Genomic DNA, 24495 nt, shown 5'->3' with positions numbered 1-24495 from the left:
TTCTTCGATGCATAAATAAACCAATCTTTAAAAAAATTGTAAATCAGATGCATAGGAAATTTGAAATTCAGACATCCAGAGTTACACCATTGAACTATAGTAAAGATGACTTTTAATCCTGGCCTTACTAGTGACATAGAAGACATAGAAGTGGTGGTTCTTATTTACTCATAAATCAAAGTTTCAAAGACAAATTAGAACCTGAAGTGACCTTGACTTTTTATTTCTGTACCACTCATCCTGTTTCCTGTTCCTGGTTAAACCTTTTTCAATAAAAGGGGATCCTGATTACCCAATTAAAAGTTTTCTACTATCTCCAGTTTTTCTCCGCATTTGATAACATCTAACCTAAAGATTTTTTCCTGTCTTTGACTTTATAACTAAATACTCAATAGGAAAGGAAATTAAAGAGATAGGGACAACTTTCCTTTAAAATGTTAGAGGGCTTCCCTGGTGGCGCAAGGGGTTAAATCTCAGCCCTACCAAGACATGAACAGCCACTGAAGCATGAGTTTGATCCCCAGCCAGGGAGATAACCCACATGGCATAGACCTTTCCTGTCTCACCTGCTGCTCCCCTCAGCAGCATATTTCAGCCAATCCGCCTGTTCTGTTCCCCACTCAGTCTCTGGTGAATCCTCTCACCCCCTACACCTCTGCCCTACACCGCAGTTCTTGCATGCATTAAAAAAAAAAAAAAAATCTTTTATGTATTAACTTCATCTTTGTAAGTTTGAAGAGGCCATTTGAGAGTGTACTGGCAGGATTTGGGATCTGGGGATCTACAGGTCTCAGCAATTTTCTAGGTTCCTCTGTACATGAGCACAGCCCAAGGTCCTATCCTCTGGAGTTCATGGACACAGGATAACTGAGGTGATGCTCCTTTATTTACAGCATCCCCACAACTGTATATGAACCAAGAGATTTGCACAGTATCAAAATTTAAAACTTACACTAGTTGAAATCAAAGTGAAACACACACTATTCTTGGTCTAGATAATTAACTTTTTGACTTCTCAGTTCTATTAAATACAGCAAAGGGCCTCCCAGTGGCACAGCGGGTTGAGCACGGCACTATGAAGCTGTCCGCAACCTCTGCAGGGTGGGTTCGATTCCCGAACCGCCAGGAAGATCCACACATGGCGTGGCAGACCTTGCCTGCCTCACCCGCTGCTACCCTCAGCAGTGTATTCGGTCCATCTGCCTGTTTTGCTCCCCACTCTGTCTCGGTGAATCCTCTCACCCTCCCACGCTTCTGGCCTATAACCCAATTCTTGTATAAATAAAAAATAAATCTTTAAATCTTTAAAAAAAATACAGTAAAATCTTTTTTTTAAAAAGATTTACTTTTTTATGCATACAAGAGCTGGGGTACAGGCCAGAGATGTGGGGGGGTGAGAGAATCCACCAGAGACGAGGATGGGGAACAGAATAGGCAGACTGAAATACACTGCTGAGGGGAGCAGTGGGAGGGTCAGGAGAGGTCTGCTGTGCCATGTGGGTAGCTCCTTGGCCAGCCGGGGGATCAAACTCGTGCTGCAGAGGTTGTAGATTGCTTCATAGTGCGGTGCCTAACCCCTTGTGCCACCAGGGAGGCCCAATACAGTAAAATCTTAAGAGTGTCCTGGTACTCAAAGGAACTCAATAACTCAACTTACTGTCTATTCAATGCATCTTTCCCAAGTATGAGACAAAACTTAAGAGGCCTACTAAGACAAGTGTATTAAACACTTAAAGGGACCTAAGTGGTTAGGAAGGCACTACTATGTGACATGCTCTATGAGCTGTCCACACTGTCTCTCCCCCACCTCCACCCCACCCCACCCCAATATCCACTGAATTGTTACCTCAGAACAACAGAAATCACCATGAGCTGTCCTGACTACTGTGAGTTATATTTGGGAGAAGTAATTTTGAAAAAGTATGTTCACAATCCTAGCAAAACAAATTTGGCTTTCTTAAAACTTGATATATCAAAAATAAACAAAGGCATAAAATGCTTTTTAAAACTTTATTTCAACATAACTATGCTTACAGAAATACACTCATATTGGTTAATAGAATGCAATTTAAGTTTAACTTATCCTACACAATTTGGACCAAAAACTTGGTACATGGTTTAAGCTTTTTTAAAAACAAGTATTTGCAATCTGGTTTATTTTTCATCTACTACAAGTGAATATAAAAGATCCTCCATCAAATGCTGCTAAAGCAGGCAGCAATAACCTTGAGAAATTAACCTTTGGTTTGTCTCTGAAAAGTAACACGTATTGCACTGTAAAAGTATATAAAATTGGTGCAACAAAACATTGCTGTAATGTTTCAACGCCAGCTTACAAATTTCAATAACTAATGGATGTTTAAAAGGGTAGAGAGCGCCTATGTACACTTATGAAACTGTAAAAGCTATGTGATTTAGTTACTATTGCATGTAGATTGCAAATCTACACAAACCAAGATTCAGATAACTTCTTGAATCTGAATTAACACTATCAGCTCAGTTTATCTGCTGAGGTCAACAAGGGAAAGACACTTTTCCTCCCTTATGCAAAAAAGAAAACTTTCTTCCCCAGGTTTTCAGTCCAGAACTGATATACTACAGTCAAGTTATTCCTTCCACTGTCAACATTCATGTGATGAGGTCTACTTGGGTTTAAATTTGTATTAGCACTCATATGCATAACAGCCCCCAAAGTCAGAGACCACATGAGTTTAGAAATGACGCTAGAAAAAATAATAATAAAATGGTCCTTCCTGGAAGACTAGAGCAAAACATCCAGCCATAATTAGAAGAAGCCTTATCAAAAAATGTAGCCCATTGTAAATTATACTTCAAAAAGAGTAGCCCAAAGCAGCAGCTCTGAAAAGAGGAAGAAATATAACTTAAAATATCTTGAAAAACCAATGTGAATATAGGTTCAAAAGATAAGAGATACATTTTCATAAGACTACCTAAGATTAGGCTTATAATGTATTCTAGCATTTCAAGTTTATTTCTAGTTACTAAATATCACTTTACAAATAACATGTCCACTTTTAATTCTTTTATCAAAAGGGGAAAAAATTCTAGCTTTAATTCTATCCAGTGGAGGGAAAACTGAGAAAACAAAAGGATTCAAACAGTTCCATGCAAATATCACATTTTTCAAATGGAAGAACTCCCAACTAAAACAGAAGTTCACATTATAAATGTTTTTCATTGAAACAATTTTTAATAAGTACAAACACATGGCATTAAGGTTCAGAACCTAATATAGGCCTGACAATCAAGTCCTTGTTTTCTGGAAGAAAGGCCTCAAATTCCACTTAATTTCCAGTAACAATGTTTTCACAGATCAATTTAGCAATATGGGGTTTAAAATTTCTTATTTTTGAATTCTAGTCTTAAAACTAGATAATAAATCAGTCCAATTCCCCAGAAGTTAATTTGTCTTTTGTAGAATGAAAGAATCCACAAAACCTCTAAACTGATTGCCAATTTCTAATCTGTACTTAACATGAATCTTTTCATATATAACGTAAAAGGGTAACTTACGTAAAATGTACCATGAACATTAAAACTAGTTGTTAGAAAGATTTAACTAGCTTTATAATTTAACTTTTAATACATAAATATTTGCAGCTTGATCTTCTGTTGACAATGATTGTCGGAGCTGAGAATTCTACATCATTTACTAATTTCCATTCATGCACACAAAACACACACCATTAACACACACTTAACTCCTCATGTCTTAAGAGAATATTCTGCTTCTTTAAATCTTTGGCCTCCCAGTCAATTCAAATGTCCTGTAACTCAAACTTCAACCTCAGATTTTCCACCCACACTTCAATACCTTTCCCAATCTTTCTTGGTGTACTACCAAAATATGAAAATTGCCTCAAAGAAATCAATAGGGGAAAAAAATGAAATTATCAGCTGGCTATTTCAGAATAGAACATGGGAGATCAGAATTAGTCAAGATTCCCTACTGGGGTCATACTTTGTTCTACCACAATGAATTACTTACCAGCAAGAAAAATCCTATGTTGGATTCTTTCAAATTCTTTGGCAACTAACCAAAGAACCTACCAGAAAAAGCTTGGGAGTACAACCCCCTTTTTCATATGAAGTGCTCCCACAGGAACACCAGGATAGCTGCAATTCATTTGAGGCCTCACCTGTAGAAAGAGGCTGTCACAGAGACAGCCAGGACACCCACTAGTTTGTGGAGATCCCTGAGAAAGTGTGATTTTTCTAAAAATCTGGACCGTACTTAAGTTTCAACAGGCTTTTCATTGTATTCATAGGAAGTAGCAGCTGGTCTACCAGCAGTCATACTACCTTTCTGATCCTAAGTTTTCAGTATAATAGCTATGGCTTTGGAGTCTCCTAATATTATGTATAACTTGGAGTAATTATCTCTCCTAATTCCAGGTTTGCAGTTCACGATTCAGCTGAGTAGCCAGAAAGATACCAACCATCTATGTAAAAACATTTTCCTCAAAGATATGACTGAACATTTAGGAAGTATATTTTAGGTACCAAAATAGGTCAAAAAAATTTACTGATGGTTGGCATTGAGATAAAAATCCGCTCTATATATAACCTAGTGGTTCATTTATTGCAATGTTCAAACTAAGAGCTGTGAATTTACTACATCCATTTAAAATAAATAATTTATATGAATACAGATTCTGGCATAGATATGATGTGAAAAAATCAAAGGACTGAACCTATGTTTCATTTGCTCACAAACTTGCACACACTATTCTGCAAAAAAGACAAATGCAGCAAAGGAAAAGAAAACTGCCCTTTTGCAAACAATACTAAAAAGCACCCCTCCAAAGAGGCCAAAATAAACATGCATATATATGTATAAAGTGTTACTGTTCAACACAAATGCTATATCTAGAAAAAATTTAACTGCATAGGTTAAAAAAAAAAATGTGCAACATTTTAAGCCATTAAAGCACCAAAAAAAAAAAAAAAAAAACCCAAACCACACCAAAATCATTGTTTTTACGACAATTTAACACACACAAATAAGAAATATTGATCAAAACTCAAAGTAAATACCTGGACTAATACAATGTCCATTGTTGGGAGAAGTTTTCCTCAATTTAAATGTCTCTTTTCATCTCTAAAAAAATTTTAAAGTGCTAACTTTATATAAAGCAGGCAAATCTTTCAAGTAATTTGCTATTTATGCCAATTTTTATAGCGCTAAACAAGAAACTAAGAATAAGTGAAAGTAAAACAGGAAGACTGACATGAGAAAAAACAGTTACAGCTGGACAGAGCAACAGAATGCTCTAACACCATCTTGGCCTTCTTTTAATTAAATGAACTAACAGATTTAGGTGTCTGCTGGTTTAGTAGACTAACTCCCTTGGATTTGCTAAAATGTATACATTAACAAGTAAACAGAGTCCTAAGAAAAGAGTGCCATTTAAAAAAATCAACACTGGACACTAATTAAAGCGATTTTAAAAATGAAAGGATATTGACTAGTATAAATGAATATAAAATGTAGTAGATCTTACAAACTAAGAACTGAAGCCTTGTCCAAAGTTTAATTACTCCTGTCCTTTAGCTGCTTTTTCTAAGAAGTATACATTGACCAAATGGCGATTGAGGTGTTTGCTGTAATCTTTTTCCTTCCTAAAAGACCGATCGCAGAAAATACAAACAAAATCTCCCTCAGCCTCTTTGACTGTCAAGGCTTCCTTTCCATTTTTCCTACTATTTTCCTGTGGAACTGGCCGAGCCCCATTCAATCCAGAATCATCACTACCCTCTGACATGTTGTCACTGAGGTCACTTCCATCATGACTATGGATGCCTTCATCTTCATCTATTTCCTGAGACTCATTTACTGCTGTAGTAGCAGGAGGGGATGCCACGGCGGTTTTGGACACTGCTTCGTGCTGTTCCATTGGGAGAGGAAGCAGCAGTGGTGAAACTGGTTCTTCACATGCTATGTCTTGATCAAGTAGCTTCTCTTTTTTGTTCTCATCAGTGTCCACTTCCATTTCCATTTCGGAAAGCACAGTGTCAGCCTGATGCTTACCATCTAAAGTTTCTTCCTCCGGCATATTCAAGTTTTGTTCAGAGGATGAAGTATTGGTAGATTCCTCTGTAATAGCAGCAAGACCAGCAAGACTTTGATCTGCCTCTTCTGCTTCTTTTTCAAGAGGGGATTCTTTATTTCCTTTGCCTTCTGTGACTAATTTTTGGTCTTTTGACTCCTCTTTTAAGTTTTCCTTTGGCAGCAGTGGAGAGGGTGGTGAGGGGCTCTGTGCACCTGCGCTCTCCTTGAGAAGCTGGCTATCTTTAACAGGCACTAGGCCAACTTCAATGAGAACTTGCTCCTTCCGTGCCATTTCACTCTGCTCATTACATTTTTCTTTCTTATCTTTTCGAGGAGACTTTTTAGGAGTTGCCTCCATCTGAACAGGCGGAGACTTTTTAGGAGTTGCCTCCATCTGAACAGGCGGAGACTTTTTAGGAGTTGCCTCTATCTGAACAGGCGGTTCCGTGGGAGGAAGAGGTTCCATCTGAACAGGGCCCTCCTGAACAACATCCATCTGAGCAGGCCCCCCAGCAGCAGGAGGCTCTGTCTGAGCAGGCTCCACTGGAGGAGGCTCAATGGGAGGAGGCAGCTCTGTCTGAACAGGCCCCACAGGAGGAGGCTCCCTCTCAGCAGGAGGTTCCCTCTCAGCAGGCTCCTGTGGGACGGTCTCCTTCTGAGTAGGCTTGCTGTTTTTTTTATTTGATTTATTTTTCTGAGTTTTCTTCTTTGTATTTTTTTTCACACAAGTACTTTGCTTTTTACTCTCCTCTACTTTACTATCACCTTTTGGGACTTCCTGACTATTTGGAGATTTGCTTTCTGCCTTCTTTTTCTTTTTTGTCACAGGTTCTTCATCATTAACAGGATACTGTGAGGAATGGGCTTCAGTTTCCATCTTCCTTTTGCTTTTCTTGGTTTTGCACGTTTTTTCTGAACCACTTCCTATATGCGCATCCACATCTTTAGCTTCTATTGCTGATTTGCGAGTTCTGGTAGTCACATGAGTTGAGGCATTACTAGAAGGCTTTTTCTCTTTTGAAACATCCTTTTTCTCCACTTTTACAGACTTCTCACTTTTCTTACCAGCCACATCCCCCTTTATTTTTGTCTGCTCTGTCTCTGTTTTTACATTGGTAACATTGTTATCAGGCAAGTCAGCCTCTCGCTTTTTGGTTTTCTTTAGTTTCACTTTTGAGACATCCATTGTTTTATTAGGACAGGTAGGATGCTTAGATTTGAAGTGATACTGCAGATTACACTTCTTAGAAGCCGCATAGTTGCATACAGGGCAATTGAACTGCCGTGGATTAACATGTAACTCGACGTGTTTTTTGAAGTTACTTCGATCTGCTGTTTTGTAGTCACAGTGTGGGCAGTTAAGAGGTTTAGGCCCATTGTGAACCTGTCTTGCATGTCGGGTTACTTCATGTTGATTAGAGGCCACATAACTGCACTGATCACATTTAAATGGCTTCTCACCTGAAGGTAAACAAGAGATGTTAGAGAAGAGATAGGCCAAGAAATTATTTCAAGCTTTTATTAAAATACACATAAGGAATTGGATGTCAAAAAAAAAGCTATTTATTCAAAAACTATCATGCACCTTACTTTTACCATATTTATTTGTCTGTCTTTTCTCTATCCCTTGACATAATTCTCAAATCAAATGGAAGTATAACTATCTCAGTTAATTATTATGTCCTAAAAAGTTCATCAAGCTAGGGTTCTCAAGTCCTGTTAAAGAACAGAGATCCATCAAGAAGCATACAATAATTATTGGTAGTTTGTTGTCCCAGATGTTAATTTTGGGACAAGCACACTCACACAGAATTAAATTTTTAGTTTAGTTTTAAAAAAAAAAATGTATAATGGAATATAAATCTTTCATGTATTTTTAAGACAAGTCTTAAGATACTTCAAAGAAATATCTTAAACACTAATCTATGCTGTCAGAGCTTTTGGAGCAAAAGTTTTAAAATAATGCCCTAGTCACAGTGAATAAAATATTCTTTACATTTAACCCTTCGTCCAACATGACAAGAGCTGGGTTAAATTTTACTCAGCCAACTTTTCTAATGCCAGAGTTGCTATTTTAAGTATTGCCAAATCAGAAACTATTTCTTGATTGCCCCGCCACCCCAACCTTCTTCTAAAAGACAGTAGGTAAATGAGAAAGAACATACAAATAGATATGGTATTTAAAATTAAGATAAGCAAACAAAGTCATAAACACGTATAAAACCAACCACCCCCAAATGAAAAGCATAATAACAACACATTCTACCTGAATACATACCCATCTAGAGCACATTTTAGTAAATATTACCAAATGGTATCCATACCCCACTGGTCCAATGGAATGCATAGTAGAAAAACGGAAATTGACATTTATGAAAATTAATGTCAAACATTCTCAAATTCCTACAAGTCTTACTTAATTTTTTCATAAAGCAAAACTCCTCAGACATTATGCAAAACCATGTAGATGGTACATGTTATGTGACTGGAAAATGTCTGATAAAATAACGAAATCACACACAAAAAACCCCAAAACTCATCCAGCTAAGTCAGATGAAATATGCAGCTAACAGGACAACTTTTTTCTATGTTGATTCATTAATAGATCCACATTACTCATATACTTGGCCCTATCTTGTCGCCTCCAATTAGTATGTATAGGCACAGAATGGGGAAAGTTAAGCGGCATAATGATTAAAAAATTATTCTAGAGTAAGAATATCTGGTGAGTCAAGTATGAACTCTAGCACTGTGAGATCTCAATCAAGGTACTAAAAAAGTGCTAATGCTCACTTTCCTTATCTATAATATTCTTTTAGTGTTATGGACTATAAATAATCTAGAAGTTAGCATGGAACAGATAGCCAAGCAGTCCATACGCATTACTAATAATTCAATTTTGGAATGTATCTGGTAATTTTTAGTATAAGTAAACAAAAGTCAGTCACGTGCTTATCCTGCCTTTCCTTATAAACCCAACCTCTAACCCAACCTCTAAGTAAACAAATAGTTGACAAGTGGAATTTATCTCTTTGTAATAAAAGAATTATAAACAAAATATTATCGGGGCCTCCCTGGTGGCACAAGGAGTTGGGACGCAGCACTTTGAAGCTGTCCGCATCCACTGCAGCACCAGTTCCATCCCCAGCCAGGGAGCTACCCACATGGAGCAGCAGACCTCTCCTGTCTCACCTGCTGCCCCCTCAGCAGTGTATTTCAGACAATCCGCCTGTTCTGTTCCCCACTCTGTCTCTGGTGAATCCTCTCACCCCGCCCCATACCTCTGTCCTGTACCCCAGTTCCTGTATGCATAAATAAAATTGATGTTAAAAAAATATATATTATCATCTTCTAACCCCTAATGAGTGATGGTGTTTACACAAGTCTCACTTATGAAATGGACAGACTGGGAAGATACAAGAATTTATTTAAGGGGTGGGGCCTCCCTGATGGTGCAAGGGGTTAAGTCTCAGCACTATGAAGCTATCAGCAGCCACTGCATCATAAGTTTGATCCCCAGACAGGGAGCTAACCCATACGGCACAGCAGACCTCTCCTGTCTCACCTGCTGATCCCCTTCACAGTGTATTTCAGTAGATCCGCCTGTTCTGCTCCCCATTCTGTCTCTGCTGAATCCTCTCTCTCATACACACATGCACACACACCACACCCCTGGCCTACACCCCAGTTCTTGTATACATAAATAAATTTTTTAAAAATCTTTAAAAAAAAAAAAAAGACTTAAAATGTTCTTTTTGGTAGAAGTCAAATTATCATGAGGAGACTATGTAAACTAAGGAAAGGGTAAGGAGGGGACTCTCATAAGTGTGGTGAAAAATGTTCCACATCTTCATTTAGGTGGAAGTCGGAGAGGTAGAAAAAACATACCTAAAGCTATACTTAGTATGTGCATTTTCAATTATGTAAATCAAGCCTCAAAGAAATTCTGTTTGCAGACTCAAACTGGGGGAGCCTCCCTGGTGGTGCAAAGGGTTAAGTAGCAGCAGTATGAAACTATCTGTAGCCACTGCAGCACCAGTTCCATCCCTGGCCAGGGAGCTACCCACATGGCACAGCAAACCTCTCCTATCTCCACCGCTTCTCCCCTCAGCAGTGTATTTCAGTCAGTCTGCCTGTTCTGTTCACCACTCTGTCTCTGGCGAATCCTTTCACCCCCCCCAGCCCCCAACACCAGCCACTGTGGCAAGAGTTCCATCCCTGGCCTACATGGCACAGCTCTCCCGACTTGCCCGCTGCTCCCCTCAGCAATGTATTTCAATCTGCGTGTTCTGCTCCCCACTGTTTCTGGTGAATCCTCTTACCCTCCGCATATCTGGCCTGTACTCCAGTTCTTGTATGCATAAATAAATAAATCTTAAAAAAAAAAAAAAAAGACTCAAACTCAAATATCTTTTTTTTCTCACCCCCACCCAACACCAAGTATCTTTTACATAAGCCCAGCTATTAAAATAGCACTCATTTACTTATCATTAAATACTTCAAAGGAAAATAAATTTGTTGCTGAACAAAATACTTTTCCATCTTAGAGTAACAAATGGAGGTACAACTTGGCAAGTTACTCTTTTAATAAACAAACATTCACTAGACTCAAAACACAAAAACATTAAAAATCAACTCCTAATACTAGAAAGATGGATAACTAGCCAGCATCACATATTCAAAGATACCATAAGGGCAACTACAAACTGGATGCATTTTATCCAGTAGTAAATATTTCATCCAAGTTTAAATAGTAACATCCCCTCTAGGAATAGTAAAAGGACAGTGTCCAGCACTACCCAAGTAACAATACCAAGTCTAACACCATTAGGGGAAAACACCAACAAAATGAAAAATATCGGTAGGTAAATGCGTCTATAAAACATCCAATTTTCTTTTTCACCAAAAAGAGCATTCCAATCCCTTAATTTTACCTGAAAAGACCTACTATATGGACAAAAGTGTTCCAAGTAAATAACCAGTGTGATTTTGTTGCATAAAATCCAGAAAGGATGGAATAAAATTTTAATCCAAGAGTAACAGGGGCATACAAACTGATAACTACTCAGAAATAAAAACAAAGTTCTGATAAGCCAATTTCTGTCATTTAAAGTATACCAACTGAACAGAACCTAATCTCTTTTATAATTAAGACTGTACACACTTCTTCCCTAAAATATATTCACATGAACGAGAAACAAAATGCTCAAGCTGACCTGTAAAGATCAAACTTCAGACCACAGAGAAGGTACCCAAGTCATTCATTCAGTCCATGTAATACAGTCAGAAAAACTATCCAATTTGACCTAACTTCACTTTATTGCAAGTGTTATACCACACATTCATACACAAAAAAGACTAACTTAACTGGGCCTTCCTGGTGGCGCAAGGGGTGAGGTCTCAGCACAATGAAGCTAACTGCAGTCACTGCAGCATGAGTGAGTTGGAGACCCGGTCAGGGAGCTAACCCACATGGCACAGCAGACCTCTCGTCTTGACTGCTGCTCCCTTCCTTCAGCAGTGTATTTCAGTAGACCTGCCGATTCTCCCCTCTCTGTCTCTGGTGAATCCTCTCGCCTCCCCCACACATACACACACCTCTCTGGCCTATATCCCAGTTCTTGGATCCAGAAATAAAATAAATTTTAAAGAAAAAGACTAACCATGTTTGTTTCCTATTTGACACTCACAAACTACTGGCATAAAGACAGTGACTGTTTCTCTCAATACATTGTGCTTCCAATTTCTTTATGTTGTAGCTTCTTGAGCCATTTTCTGACCATGTTCTTTTTAACACTGTTGCTTAGGGAAAATGGGTGTGGGCAAATCTGTGGCCAAATTACAGTTCTTCTACTTTGGAGGAATGACAACGTTAGAGAAAGCATTTATCCTCTCTAAATTCATGCTTTAATAATGTGTAAACAGGAGTTAAGTCTTTTAGGAATACTCAATTTAGAGATAAATTCCAACTTTTTAGTAGCCTCCATGCATATAATAGTATCTACTATTCATTAACAGACATGAACTTGAATAGCAGTTACTGAAAATCACCATATAGCAAATAAAATTTAAAAAATTAAAAAGAGCAAATTCAAAATCATTCAGGCAAAAATTTAAATGGTATAGAATACTACAAATATATACAATGATGGAAGTATTATCAATTCATGAAAAGATTAAAGTGAGTCATTCTAAGCCAATAACTTAGCAACACTAGTAATACATCAGCCAGATATGACTTCAAATGCAATACAATGACAAATAGTATTAAAGCAGATAATTCAGTGGGATAGGAACAGAAGAAAAATTATAGGACAGCATTTAAAAAAGCATATTTAAGTCAGATAAATCCAGAAGGGGGACATTCTACAGGAAAGATAACCATACTTCTCCAATGAGTTAGAGTCCCCACTTGTCAAATGGGGACAACTGCAGAACATATACATTATAGGATAAACACGAAAATGAATTAATTCATGTAAAACTCTTAAATGCTATCAACAGGGTAAGACCCCATCTTTAACAAAACCTGGGAAAACATCCAAGTTACCCTCAGATAATGAAACTAGGGAAGTGCCTGAAAGTAGTTAAAATCAGGTTTCTGAATAGTGACCCAATTCAATAACAGGAGATTTAGAAAAAAATCACTCAAAATATATTAACATTTATAGGCAAGTAAAGTCAAAGAGAGGCCAGCAAGGATATACTTTGTTACCCTTTCAGCTCAAATCAGAACCTATACTGTAATTAATTCTTACTCAATCACTGACTTAAGACTTAAGATAGCAAAGTCCCACAAAAACAAAATGCAAGCAAAATTTTAAATTTTTTATTAGTTACAAAGTAGAAGAAACAGGTAAGATTAATTTCACTAGTGCTACCCAATCAAGCAACACAAATTTAAGGTAATTGTTAAGGGAAACAGGTCTACACAGATTTTTGTAAAACAAGATATTAAGCATTGTTCGCCCATAGAGGTACAGTCTATTCCAAATCAGACATGGCAATTTACTCAGGGTCAATCATGGTCAAAATGAAGTAACTGTCAACTCAAGACCACCTATGCTAGTATACACTTTTTAACTTGGCCACCTTCATAACCTTGATAATGGAGACCAATTCTGGTTGGTTGTTATGATTAAGTCTGGAATGGATGAATGTCCCACTTGTTATAATACTCCTGCATGTTTTCTAATGTAGGTTAATAAACTGGTATGTTGGATTATTTATTTATATATATATAGATGTCATTCTATAAAGTTGAGCTTTTAGAAATTAGTCCACAGAAGCACTAGCAATACTCAAGAGAACCCACATTTCAGTACTGAGAAGCTAAAAAGGAATACATGGAACCTGGTAATCATGTACTATGCAATTTGGTTTTACACTGTGCTGGGGGCATGAGCAGGGGAGGAAGAAACACTATTAAGGTAAGAGCTGTTCAAAAAGGACTCAGCCTTCATCTGAGTATAATTTCAATGAACTTACTGAAGATTTGAAGATTCAATGCAAATTAAAGATACCTCCTACCTCACACCAGAAAAAGCACACACATATTTACATTGTTTTAAGAGTCCCCAGCTATGAAATTCTTAAGAATTTCCATTTAGGGGCCTCCCTGGTGGCGCAAGGGGTTAAGCACCACACTATGAAGCAATCCACAGCCTCTGCAGCACAAGATCGATCCCCAGCCAGCCAGGGAGCTTCCCACATGGCGCAGCAGACCTCTCCTGTCTTGCCCGCTGCTCTCCTCAGCAGTGTCTTTCAGTCAGTCTGCCTGTTCTGCTGCCTACTTTGTCTCTGGTGAATCATCTCACCACCCGCATCTCTGACCTACCCTAGCTCTTATATGCATAAATAAAAATAAATCTAAAAAAATAAAGAATTTCCATTTAAACATAACACCACACTTAAGAGAACAGTGATTTTCAAGACTAATTTACATTAAAGTATAATCATAAATAATGACTGAATTTTAGGTATAGAAGGATTTCCTTATAAAGGAAGTTTACTAACAATGATAGAAAAGTTTCCATTTCTTACCAACCTGAATGAGTACGCATATGTCTAGTTAGATGAGTCTTCTGAGAACTTGAGTAAGGACAAAGTTCACATTTATATGGGCGTTCTCCTGCAAAAAACATTAGTTTTTAGATATGATAAAATAGGGTAAATACAATTCTCACTAACAGTTATACAACATTCAGTACTAAGCATTTCTGAACAATTCTTATTCCTGACAAGAGTTAGGTTAGCCATATAAATTATTTAATTCAGAATTCACATTTTGCCGACCAAAAATGTCACTGGCATTCTGGATACTCACAGCCCTTTTAATTTTCACAGTAATACCACATACTATATTAAATATTAAGAACTGAGTAATTATCTTTATAAGGTATCAAAAAGCATTCTATTCTAATTAGAATTATCCTTAAAAAAATTTACCCAAATTTTCTGAAGTTACGATTTAGGGGATTTTTTTTCTTAATGCTTGTAAATGATCAATCTGCCATTTGAAATTACTTGCTTAAAGCAAGAACACTTTGAGTGGGGGTGTGGTTGCATTAAGCTGTTTTCCAGTGATAGATATCATTTTCATAAAATAGTCAGGTCAGGGCTAAAACAAGTTATACTATGAAGCTGTAAGAATTGAAAACAACTAAAGATGAGATGTCAATGATTTACTATTTATGACTCAAAGGAAGGAATTACACACGTATTCTTTTTGGACATGGGTTGCCAATCAAAAACCAGATTGATCCCTGGTGGTGAAGGGGTTAAAGACAGAGCTATCAAGCAAGCTACTGCCAGCCACTGCAACACAAGTTCCATGCCCCGGCCCAACCCACATGGCACAGCAGATCTCTCCTGACTCTCCCACTGCTCCCCTCAGCAACATATTTCAGTCAGTCTGCCTGTTCTGCTCCCCACTCTGTCTCTGGTAGATCCTCTCACACCACCACCCCCATCTCTGGCCTGTACCCCAGCTCTTGTATACATAAATAAATCTTAAAAAAAAAAAAAAAAAAAAAAAGCTTGACAATTTGTGCAAACCACCGCCACCGCCCCGGCCTTAAACTCTGTCTCTATTGGATCCTCTCAGCCCCTGCACCCCAGTTCTTCTATGCGTAAATAAAAAAACAAAAAAGCCTGACAATTTGCTTTCATCTAATATTTAGATACTGGACAGTAATTATGACCTGGGAAAGTTACTAAAAACTCAGTTTCCTCGTAATGGTATCTTCACTTCCTAAAATTGTTAAGATTTTATAAATTAAGATTAAATGCAGAGTCTGGCACTAGTGAAGCCCTTAATAAATATCAATTATTATCCTATCTCTAAAATAAGACACAATAGGGTGTGACATTAAATGGGACAAGGAATAAATGGAGTGGAGGAAAAAAATAACGTGGTTGTGAGTGGGAAATGTTTCTAACAACTGTTCAGCTGTAATTAGCTGTTAGCCATGAGATTACCTATAAATAGCAAAACAGTATTTTGAACTGGAAGAATTTTAAAGTAACTTTAAAAACCGTAACTGTATTTCTACAAAAATACCCAAATGCTTCTGCCCTCCTCTTACTTCACAGGTGCCTTTTTCTTTCACCTTGTCTAAAATGTAAAAACAAACCAAATGGCCAATAAGCACATGAAAAGATGCACAATATCATTAGCCATACATTGTGGCAATGCAAATACAAATCAAAACCACAATGTGAGGAAGACTACATACCCACTAAAATGACTAATCAAATACAGATGTCATTTATTAGTTAAGATGTAGAGAAACTGGACCACTTCCACTGGTGGGATTGTAAAGTAACAACAAATTAGGAGTTCCTCAAATGATTAAAGTTACTATTTAGCCTACCAATTCCACTCCTAGGTATATAATACTCAAGAGGAAAAAAAAAAAAAAATGTCCACTCAAAAACCTGTATATAAGATATTCACAACAGCATTATTCATCATAACCAAGAAATAGAAACAATCCAAATACCCATTAACTTATGAATGGATAAACAAAATGTGTATCCATACAACAGCATATTATCTGGCAATAAAAGGAAAACAAGTACTGTACATACAACACAGGTGCACCTTAAAAACATTATGCTACGTGGAAAAACATAGTAGCAAAGAATTACATATTATATGATTCCATTTATGTGAAATAGCCACAATAGGCAATCCACAGTGGAGTATAAGGTGTACATATAATAAAACTGATAAACAAAAAAAGTTAACAGAAGAAAATGAGATACCATTATAGATTATCATGAAGGTTGAGTTAAGAATAATTTTCTTATAAATTCTTTACAACAGAATAAATTATTCTAGTTGTATAAATCTACAAATCAGGCATAAACACTAGAAATCAGTGATTTTTCAGGTCCACATGTAGGCTAATTGTCATCCTTTAAAGTAGTATGTGTGAACTGGTTTAACTATCCAAGCCAAGAAATTAAAAACCTATAAATGAAGACTCAAATGAAAATAATCTTCAACCCTTACACCAAGACAATTAGCTATAAAAAGAAATTCTGAACTTTAACTCTTACTTCGGTATGACTCTGGGGGCACAGGCTTTCAAAGCCTTTTGTTTTCCTCTCAGTAAAAATGGGCTACATACTTACATGGTTTTCCTCAATGGGCTATTCTGAAAGATTAGCACAGAACAGAAGAAAGCACCTAACAATGGCACTCAATAGAAGAACAAAAGAAACCTATTCAGTAAATCTGAAAACTAGGGTACCTAAATGAGAAATAAGTTTCTTATCTCCACTTTTCATTAGATGAATATATTTTTCCATAACTTTCTAAACCATGCATTTAACACCAGATAGTCTCAGAATTTACATAATCAAAATATTATCCACTATATATCAAATTGTTTCCAAATTTTTTAAATTATAAATTAAAAAAGTTACAAGTAAGATAATACTATGGGAGAAAAATGTTTCCAAAAAGCATTAAAACCAAAAAAAGTTTTACCATAAAATAAGATTCACTGTGGAAATACCAACCTTAATGTGGGGAAAAAAGTAATGGATGGTTAAAGTTTATGAAATATATCCACTAAAAATTAGTCACCCAGACTGTATTAGATGAAAACTCTATAACAAAAAAATTAAGAAATTGCAAAAATAGTTCGTATCTAAAAAAACCTTTGCATAAAAAAATTGGAAGTTCACACCAAGACTGAAATTTTTCCAGCTCTCTGTTTTCCTTTTATTCTAAAAATATCCTTAAATAGACAGATTTAGATCATCAAAAAAGTTTTACCTTTCTGAGAAATTTTTCTAACTGTTCAAAGATTTACAAGTTCTGAAGTTATCAAAATCAACTGAAAAAAATAAAAATTCAAAACTATTTCAAAATATCAAAATTCAAGACAAAGGCACTGGGGAGCTGGTGATATTCTCTAACATTGACTTTCAGGGTGGTTGGGAGTATATATACTTGTAAAAATTCATCAAGGTAGTACACACGAAAGTTATGTACTTGATCATGTCATAGTTACTACCTTGAAACCTCCTTAGTGTTTATTGCTAATTCTAAAATTAGGCCCCAACGTTCTTAAAAACTGTTAAATAAAGGTGGAGGTAGGGGACTGATGACCACACATGAAGCACTCACAGACCAAGTACATATGACTAGCTGGGGGAGGTTTTAGATACTAAGGGGAGGTTACAGGGGATATTACACTGAAGTTAGTTTAGTGATTAACTTGGGGGTGGGGTGGGGTGTAACTTTTGCTCCTACACTGTATTTTTTAATGTTTGAACCTCTTTGGAAAGAAAATGGCTTCAATTCAGATTATAATTCCAAAAGGACAAAAACAAATTATTTTACTTAACTAGATTTTAAAGCTTTAAATAAGGTGCCATGTGCCGGAGCTTAGAAATCTTGCTGCAAGTCTTTTCTTGCAATAGAATTTCACTGTTTTAAGTCCAGCACTTAAAAGCATAGTGCTATCAATTCCTCTCCCCACTCTGCCCCAATTTTACGTGTAGAATTTCATCCTGGGAGGAAAAAAAAGGAAGCTGATGCAAATAGCATTCCACAGCACCTTTTCAGTTGTGATTAGGAATACAGTCCTTGATTATCCCATTTTGTTAAGACCAATGATCACTCCACAAAGGTATCAACTCTGACCAAGAAAAATGTTACAATTAACTACCAATTACAAACATTGCTTGCAAAAATAAGACCCTTTAATTACAAAGTTTTGAAAATCAATTTAAAAGTGAATTAAGGGGGGGGCCTCTCTGCTGGCACAATTAAGTCTCAGCACTATGAAGCTATCCATAGCCACTGTAGCACAAGTTCAACTGCCGGCCAGGGTGCTACCCACATGGGGCAGCAGACCTCTCCTGTCTTGTCTGCTGCTCCACTCAGCAGTACATTTCAGTAGATCCACCTGTTCTGCTCCCCACTCTGCCTTTGGTGAATCCTCTCACCCCACCACCACCCCCACCTCTGGCCTATACTCTAGCTCTTGTATGCATAAATAAATCTAAAAAAAAAAGTGAGGGCCTCCCCAGTGGCGCAGCGGTTGAGCGCTGGGTTGCGAAGCTGCCCGCAGCCTCTGCAGCACCAGTTCGAACCCCGGCTGCTCCCCGGCCACTGGAGGAGGGTCCCACATGGTGGGCAGAACTCTCCTGCCACCCGCTGCTCCCCTCAGCAGTGTACTTCGGTCCTTCTGCCTGCTCTGCTCCCTGCTCTGGCTCTGGTGAATTCTCTCACCCTCCCGCACTTCTGACTGTACCCAGTGCTTGTATGAATGAATGAATGAATGAATGAATGAATGAATAAATAAATAAATAAATAAATAAATAAATAAATTATATTTAAAAAAAATGTGAATTAAGGGGGCTCCCTGGTGGCCCAGGGGTTAAAGTCTCAGCACTATCAAGCTATCTGCCAGCCAAACCGCGGCCAGTGACCTAACCCACATGGCACAGCAGACCTCTCTGTTCCCCTCAACAGTTTATTTCAGTGGATCCACCTGTTCTGCTCCCCACTGTCTCTGGTGAACCCTCACCCCCCACACCTCTGGCCTACACTCTAGATCTTGTATGCATAAATAAATAAAAATAAATCTTTTAAAAAATAAAAGTGAATTAAGGAATGTTGGGGAAAAATAAAAACGAATCACTAAGATAAGGAGTTTTCCCTTTGGATGAAGATGTCATAAAACTGACTGTGGTGATGGCTGCACAACTCTGATTATACTAAACCCCCTGAATTACAGCTTTAAATGGACCGTGTGGTAGTAGTGGAGTACATTTCAGTAAAGCTGTTATTTTTAAAAACTGAATCACCAAATGTGACAAAATATTGACAACTCTTAAGTATAGGTGTTGGGTTATATGTTGGTTTACAGCTGGAGATTCTCTTTACAGCTGAGATAAGCTGAAACTTTAAGACTTCCATTTTTTTTTTATAGTGCACCTATACTTTTCTTTATATAATAGTACCATAATCTAACTTAACTCAATAGTCCTCTATCCCAAGTTCTTACACTATGTATTTTGGGTAAAAGCATCAATAAAATGTCTCTGGCTGTTTCTCCAAATAACAATCAGTGCTTTATTATTCCTTCACTTAATCTTCCAATTCTATATGTTATTATCCCTATGAAGAAACTTAGAAAGAGATTAAATAGAACTTTATCAAGTCCCCAAAGACAGCAAGTAATTGAATCAAAATTTGAACCAGAGTCCCTTTCCTTACCCAGTCTACTATCAAAAGTGAGTTGAGGGCCTTCCTGTTGGCACAAGGGGTTAAGTTACAGCACTACGGAGCTAGTGCTGTAACTCCCCGGCCAGGGAGGTGGCCTACATGGCACCGCAGACCTCTCCTGTCTCCCCACTGCTCTCCTCAGCAGGATATTTCAGTCAATCCGCCTATTCTGTTCCCCACTCTGCCTCTGGTGAATCCTTTCACTGACCACCCCCCCCCACCACATCTCTGGCCTATATCCCAGTTCTGGCATGCATAAATAAATACATAAATCTTAAATTAAAAAGAGAGAGAGAGAGAGAGAGAGAGAGAAGTGAATTGAATTCATACATTACAATTTCCTCTTACCTGTATGAGTTCGAACATGCTGTACATAATTATTCTTTCTGTCTGAAAAATAGTTGCATTTTCCGCATGTATATACTTTTCTTGGAAAATGGTTTCTCAAATGTTTCCTCCAGTGATATTCACTTACTGTGGTATAAGTGCAAATGATACACTTGTAGACTCTCTCATTATCTCCAGCTCTAGTGTGGTGTTTCAAGTGAGCAGTATAGTGATCATATCGATTAGTGTTGTACCCACAGCGGTCACAGCGAATGGGGCCCTTGGAGAAATCTCCCTCTTCTGTAGTGGAAGAACCAGATTCCCTGGCTTTTGCTTGCTTTTCTGCACTTTCTTCCACAAAAAATTTCTTGGCACTATGAACTCTAATGTGGTGCACAAACTGTTCTTCAGATTCTGCTTCATACTGGCATGGCTTACAACGAAAGGGTTTGGTCTTCAAGTTCTTGCATTTGTCCTCTGTTCCAGGTGTTTCAGGAGGAAGTTCTTTATTTGAACTGTAAATTTCTGGAGCAGCTGCTGATACCTCAAACACAGGCTGTGGTTCTACAACACTGAGTTCCAAACTTTCCAGTTGCACATTTTCCAGTCCACTGGGTTCACCTTTTATTTCAGGAGACTCTTCAAGACCTTCTCCATCACTATCTGAAAAGTTGTTATCTCCAACAGGCATCAATTCGGCCATCTGTCTTTCTTCACCAACCAGGTAATCACAACAGCTGCCATTTACTTCCCCAGTTAAGGCCACATTTGCCAACATGATAAGCTGAGGTGCAGCCAGTTCAGCTTTGGAGAGGTCATGCAAGTCATACATGTCGTTAGACAAGGCCATGCCAATGTTGCCACCGCTGGTGAATAGCCCTCCTCCTCCAGAAGACTGCCCCATTACTTGGGTGGCCATAACTGTATTCTGAATTAAAAACAAAACAAACACACACAAAAATACAATAAAACCATCAGTTTAAACACAGGTTTTACTGGTAAAATCTAAATATCACTGTAATTCTTGATTAAAAAAAATTTCCAATATAAACGTTAAAATCAATGAGCTTCATTAATTACTAAAAATAAGCCTTTAAAATAGTCTTATAATTGTGACTTCTCTTTACTAGACACAAAAAAAATTTCATTACCCCTACAAAAAATTCTATCAACTGTATGACACAACTTTTTATCCTAGTATTAACTAGGTCTACAACTGGCATGCTTTCCCCAAAACACTTAATTTTTCTAGCAGAAAAAAATAAGCCTAACCTTTAATGTTAATTCAAGTTATTTTTTAATTCAATACATAAATCATAAACTGCTGCCCTCCACCCTCCCCCCCCCCAAGGTTTCCTTGTCTGCATCAGAAAAAGGAGAAATCCAGAGGCCATACTGTGCCTTTATTTAACACACCCACGTTTGGAAAGTATAAGTCTAATAACTGTTCGACTGAATTCAATTTCATGTGAACTCATCTAACTCCAGAAGGAAAAAACTGAAAAAGGTAACCATTTGGTTTGATTTCTTTCAATGACTCGATCTGTTGAGCCAAAAAAAAAAAAAAAAGAAAAAGAAAAAGAAAAATTACAGGCCCCTTTTTTCTGTGCAAAAGGTTGTTCACTGTATGCAAAATTTCACAAATGAAAATACTCTTTCAAGCCCCCTAACAAAACAATTTCACGACTCAACTAGACGATCAGCAACTTTCTTGCATTGTGCTTGACTTGGCCTACTTGCCTAGTGGAAGCCATTACAAGATTACCTTCCTGAAAACACGCTGGGCTTTTAAAATCGTCTTCACCACGTTACTTCCCAATCTAAAAGGTGCTGTTCTCCCATTAGGGGTCCTCGTGTAAGTCAGAAAAAGCAAAATAACTGACGCAAGTGCGAAAAACAGAAAGATAAACCCCAAACACAAAAAAGTAATCCGTTTCACTCAAGTGCCTACTAACACAAGCCAGTAGAGTTCCAACGAAAGTTGGAATCAAATGCCATCACAGAAAACAGAGGGCAAAAGCTGTCCCAGGGCTGAAGCACCCAGACTCCTCGGTAACTGACCCAAACGTGGCCTTTCCGAAGACCTCCCCAAACCCTACCTGCCACCTCTAAAGGAATTTTAAAGTTGGTCAGGAAGGGCGTCCCAGCACAGCCCGAAAGTCCAACGTGTTGCACGAATTCCTACGTGCTGCTGCCACCAGCGCCGGCCTCGGCGGCGGCATTCCTGACTCAAACAGGCATTCGGCCATTTTCTCAAAATACCAAACACAAAGCAGCTCTTTGCAAACTCGGGCGCTCTCGCTTCCTCTCGGCTCGGCCCGCTCGCTGCACACATTTACACGCCGCCTCGCGGGAGCTGCCCCGACACCCCCGTCCCGAGCTTTCTCCCTGAGCTCCCCAACTCTGAAAGACAGAAGGGCACCTCGGGGTGCCGACGGGTCGGGACCCAGGCTTCCCCGCTCCAGGGCCCCCCCACCCCGGCCCGCGAGAGGGAGAAAAGTTACCGCGGCGCCCGCGTTCCGGCGGCTCCGGGCGCCCCGGGGCTCGCCCTCTGCGGCTCCGCGGGCGCCCTCCCGAGGCGTCGCGCCCCGAGCGCCGGCGGGGGCCCCCCACGCGCGCCGGCCGCCCCCCCGCGCCCCGGAAGTTTGCGCGCTCACTCCCCCACGGCGCCCCGCGGGGCGCGCGCCCCGGCCCGGCCGGCTCCCGCCGCGGGGTGGCCGGGCGTGCGGGGCCGCGGCGGCGGGGCGGCCCGGGCGCAGAAATCGCTGTCCAGCCCCATTGGGGGAAGCGCCGGGCCCCGGGGCTGACTCAACCCGCCGGGCCGCGCTCAACGGCGCCTTCCGGCGCAGGGGAGAGGCCCGGGAGGGAGGGAGGGGGCCGGCGGGCCGCGGCCGGCGAGGGGCTGCGGCGGGATCCGGGCGCGGGGGGAGGACGAAGAGGAAGTTTCAGGACTAGGGCCCCGGGCGCCGCGGCTCCCGCGCCCCGGGACGCGGCTCCGGGGGCCGCCGAGCCCGCGCGGAGGCGGCGGCCCGGCCCCGGCCGAGGAAGGGGTCCCGGCGCCGCGCCGCCCCCCACCCCGACGCCCCCGGCCCAGCCCCGGGCCGCGGCGATGTAACCCGATCCCGCGCGGCGCCCGCCCCCGCCCCGCGCGGCCGCCGCCGCCTGCGCCACAGTATCGGCAAATCAGCCCTGGACAGCGCCTCGCTCCGCGTCCTTCCGCGCCCTCCCCCTCCCGCGGCCGCCGCCGCCGCCCGGCGCCCGGCGCCCGGGCCCCCCCCGGCCGAGCCCCCGGGCCCGCGCCGCGCTTACCGGCCTCCCCCGGCGAGCAGGGGCGGGCGGCCCGGCGCCGCCGCTCCTTCTCCGGCGACTTTTCTTTGTTGCTGGAGTTTCGAGGGCGGGGAGGGGAGGGGGGAAAGTTGGGCGCCGGGGCCGTCGAGGCCCGCGGAGGTCCGAGAGCGGAGCTACGGGGAGCGCTCAGGCCGCCGGCCCTCGCCCTGCCGTCCCGGCCGCCGCCGACGCCGGGGTCTGGGGCCCGGGGCCTCGGCGGCGCTGGCTCTGCTGCTGCGCCGCGAGCTCGCGGGAGCCGCACATTCCAGCACAGGAGGCTGCGCCGCGCACCCGGCCCGCGCCGCCGCCGCCGCCCGCGGGACACGCCCCTCCGCCGCCTGCGCGCGCCCGCGGGACACGCCCCCTCCGCCGCGCGCGCGCGTGGCCGCCCGGCGCGGCGCGCCCCGCCCCTGGGCGTAGGGGGCCGCCGGCCGCGGGCTGAGGGAGCTGGGTGCGCGCCCGGGGAGGGCGGGGGGGGGGGCCGCGCCGCGCCGCGCCCGCCGGGCTCCTCACGCTTGCCCTTAGGTCGGATAAAAGGCGAGACCCACGCTCTGGATTTCTTTTCTAAACCAACAACAGAAAAGTTACCTCCCCCGCCCCACCCCCCGCCAGCCCTGGCGTGCACGCATGAGAATAGAGCTGTTCAAAGAAAAATGTGCAGGCTTTGACGTTCTCTCTGGAACTTTTGTCCCCCGCCTTTCAAGTCCAAAGCGCTCGACTATACTATTCAGAGGCTCGTCAAGTCTCCCTCCGTAGCCAGCTTTAAATTGATGACGCTTCATTTTGAAGTTGTGAGGCAAAAATACTAGCCAGATTTTAGAAGATAAGGAAATTGTAGTTTGGGAGTTGCAAGAAAATGTTTCTGGAAGAGCGTGTGCTCGAGGCAGTAAAAATGAGAACTGAGGGGGCAAGTCCTGAGACGTGGCAGGTAGCAAGTTGTCGCTGAGCCTTCAAAGCACGATTTCAGTGGAGCCATTACTCTAGGATTACTGAGAGTGAAGAGGATGGTGAGGAC

The 24495-nt window shown here is 40.8% G+C and overlaps 1 protein-coding gene across 3 annotated transcripts; it reads right to left on the bottom strand.

The window, feature by feature from the left end:
• Window positions 1-1969: 1969 nt before the first annotated feature.
• REST (RE1 silencing transcription factor) lies at window positions 1970-23713 on the bottom strand. 3 transcript variants are annotated; one of them, XM_037529648.2, is made up of 4 exons: window positions 23463-23713; window positions 20175-21081; window positions 14121-14204; window positions 1970-7534 (listed from the first exon to the last, which is right to left on the bottom strand). In XM_037529648.2, the coding sequence occupies exons 2-4, from the start codon at window positions 21070-21072 to the stop codon at window positions 5559-5561; spliced, it is 2958 nt and encodes a 985-aa protein (XP_037385545.1). In that variant the 5' UTR covers window positions 21073-21081; window positions 23463-23713; the 3' UTR covers window positions 1970-5558. The 3 variants fall into 3 exon arrangements, with proteins under 3 accessions (XP_037385545.1, XP_037385546.1, XP_054543959.1); XM_037529649.2 differs by lacking the exon at window positions 23463-23713 and adding an exon at window positions 22658-22702; XM_054687984.1 differs by lacking the exon at window positions 23463-23713 and adding an exon at window positions 22253-22503.
• Between the last annotated feature and the right edge of the window lie 782 nt (window positions 23714-24495).

The sequence above is a fragment of the Talpa occidentalis genome, unplaced genomic scaffold (genome assembly GCF_014898055.3).
Source record: "Talpa occidentalis isolate TD23 unplaced genomic scaffold, MPIMG_talOcc4v2.1 talOcc4.6, whole genome shotgun sequence".
In the NCBI taxonomy this organism is placed as follows: Eukaryota; Metazoa; Chordata; class Mammalia; order Eulipotyphla; family Talpidae; genus Talpa; species Talpa occidentalis.
The sequence above is the reverse complement of the archived record's forward strand: the minus strand, read 5'-3'. Positions and strand labels throughout refer to the sequence as shown.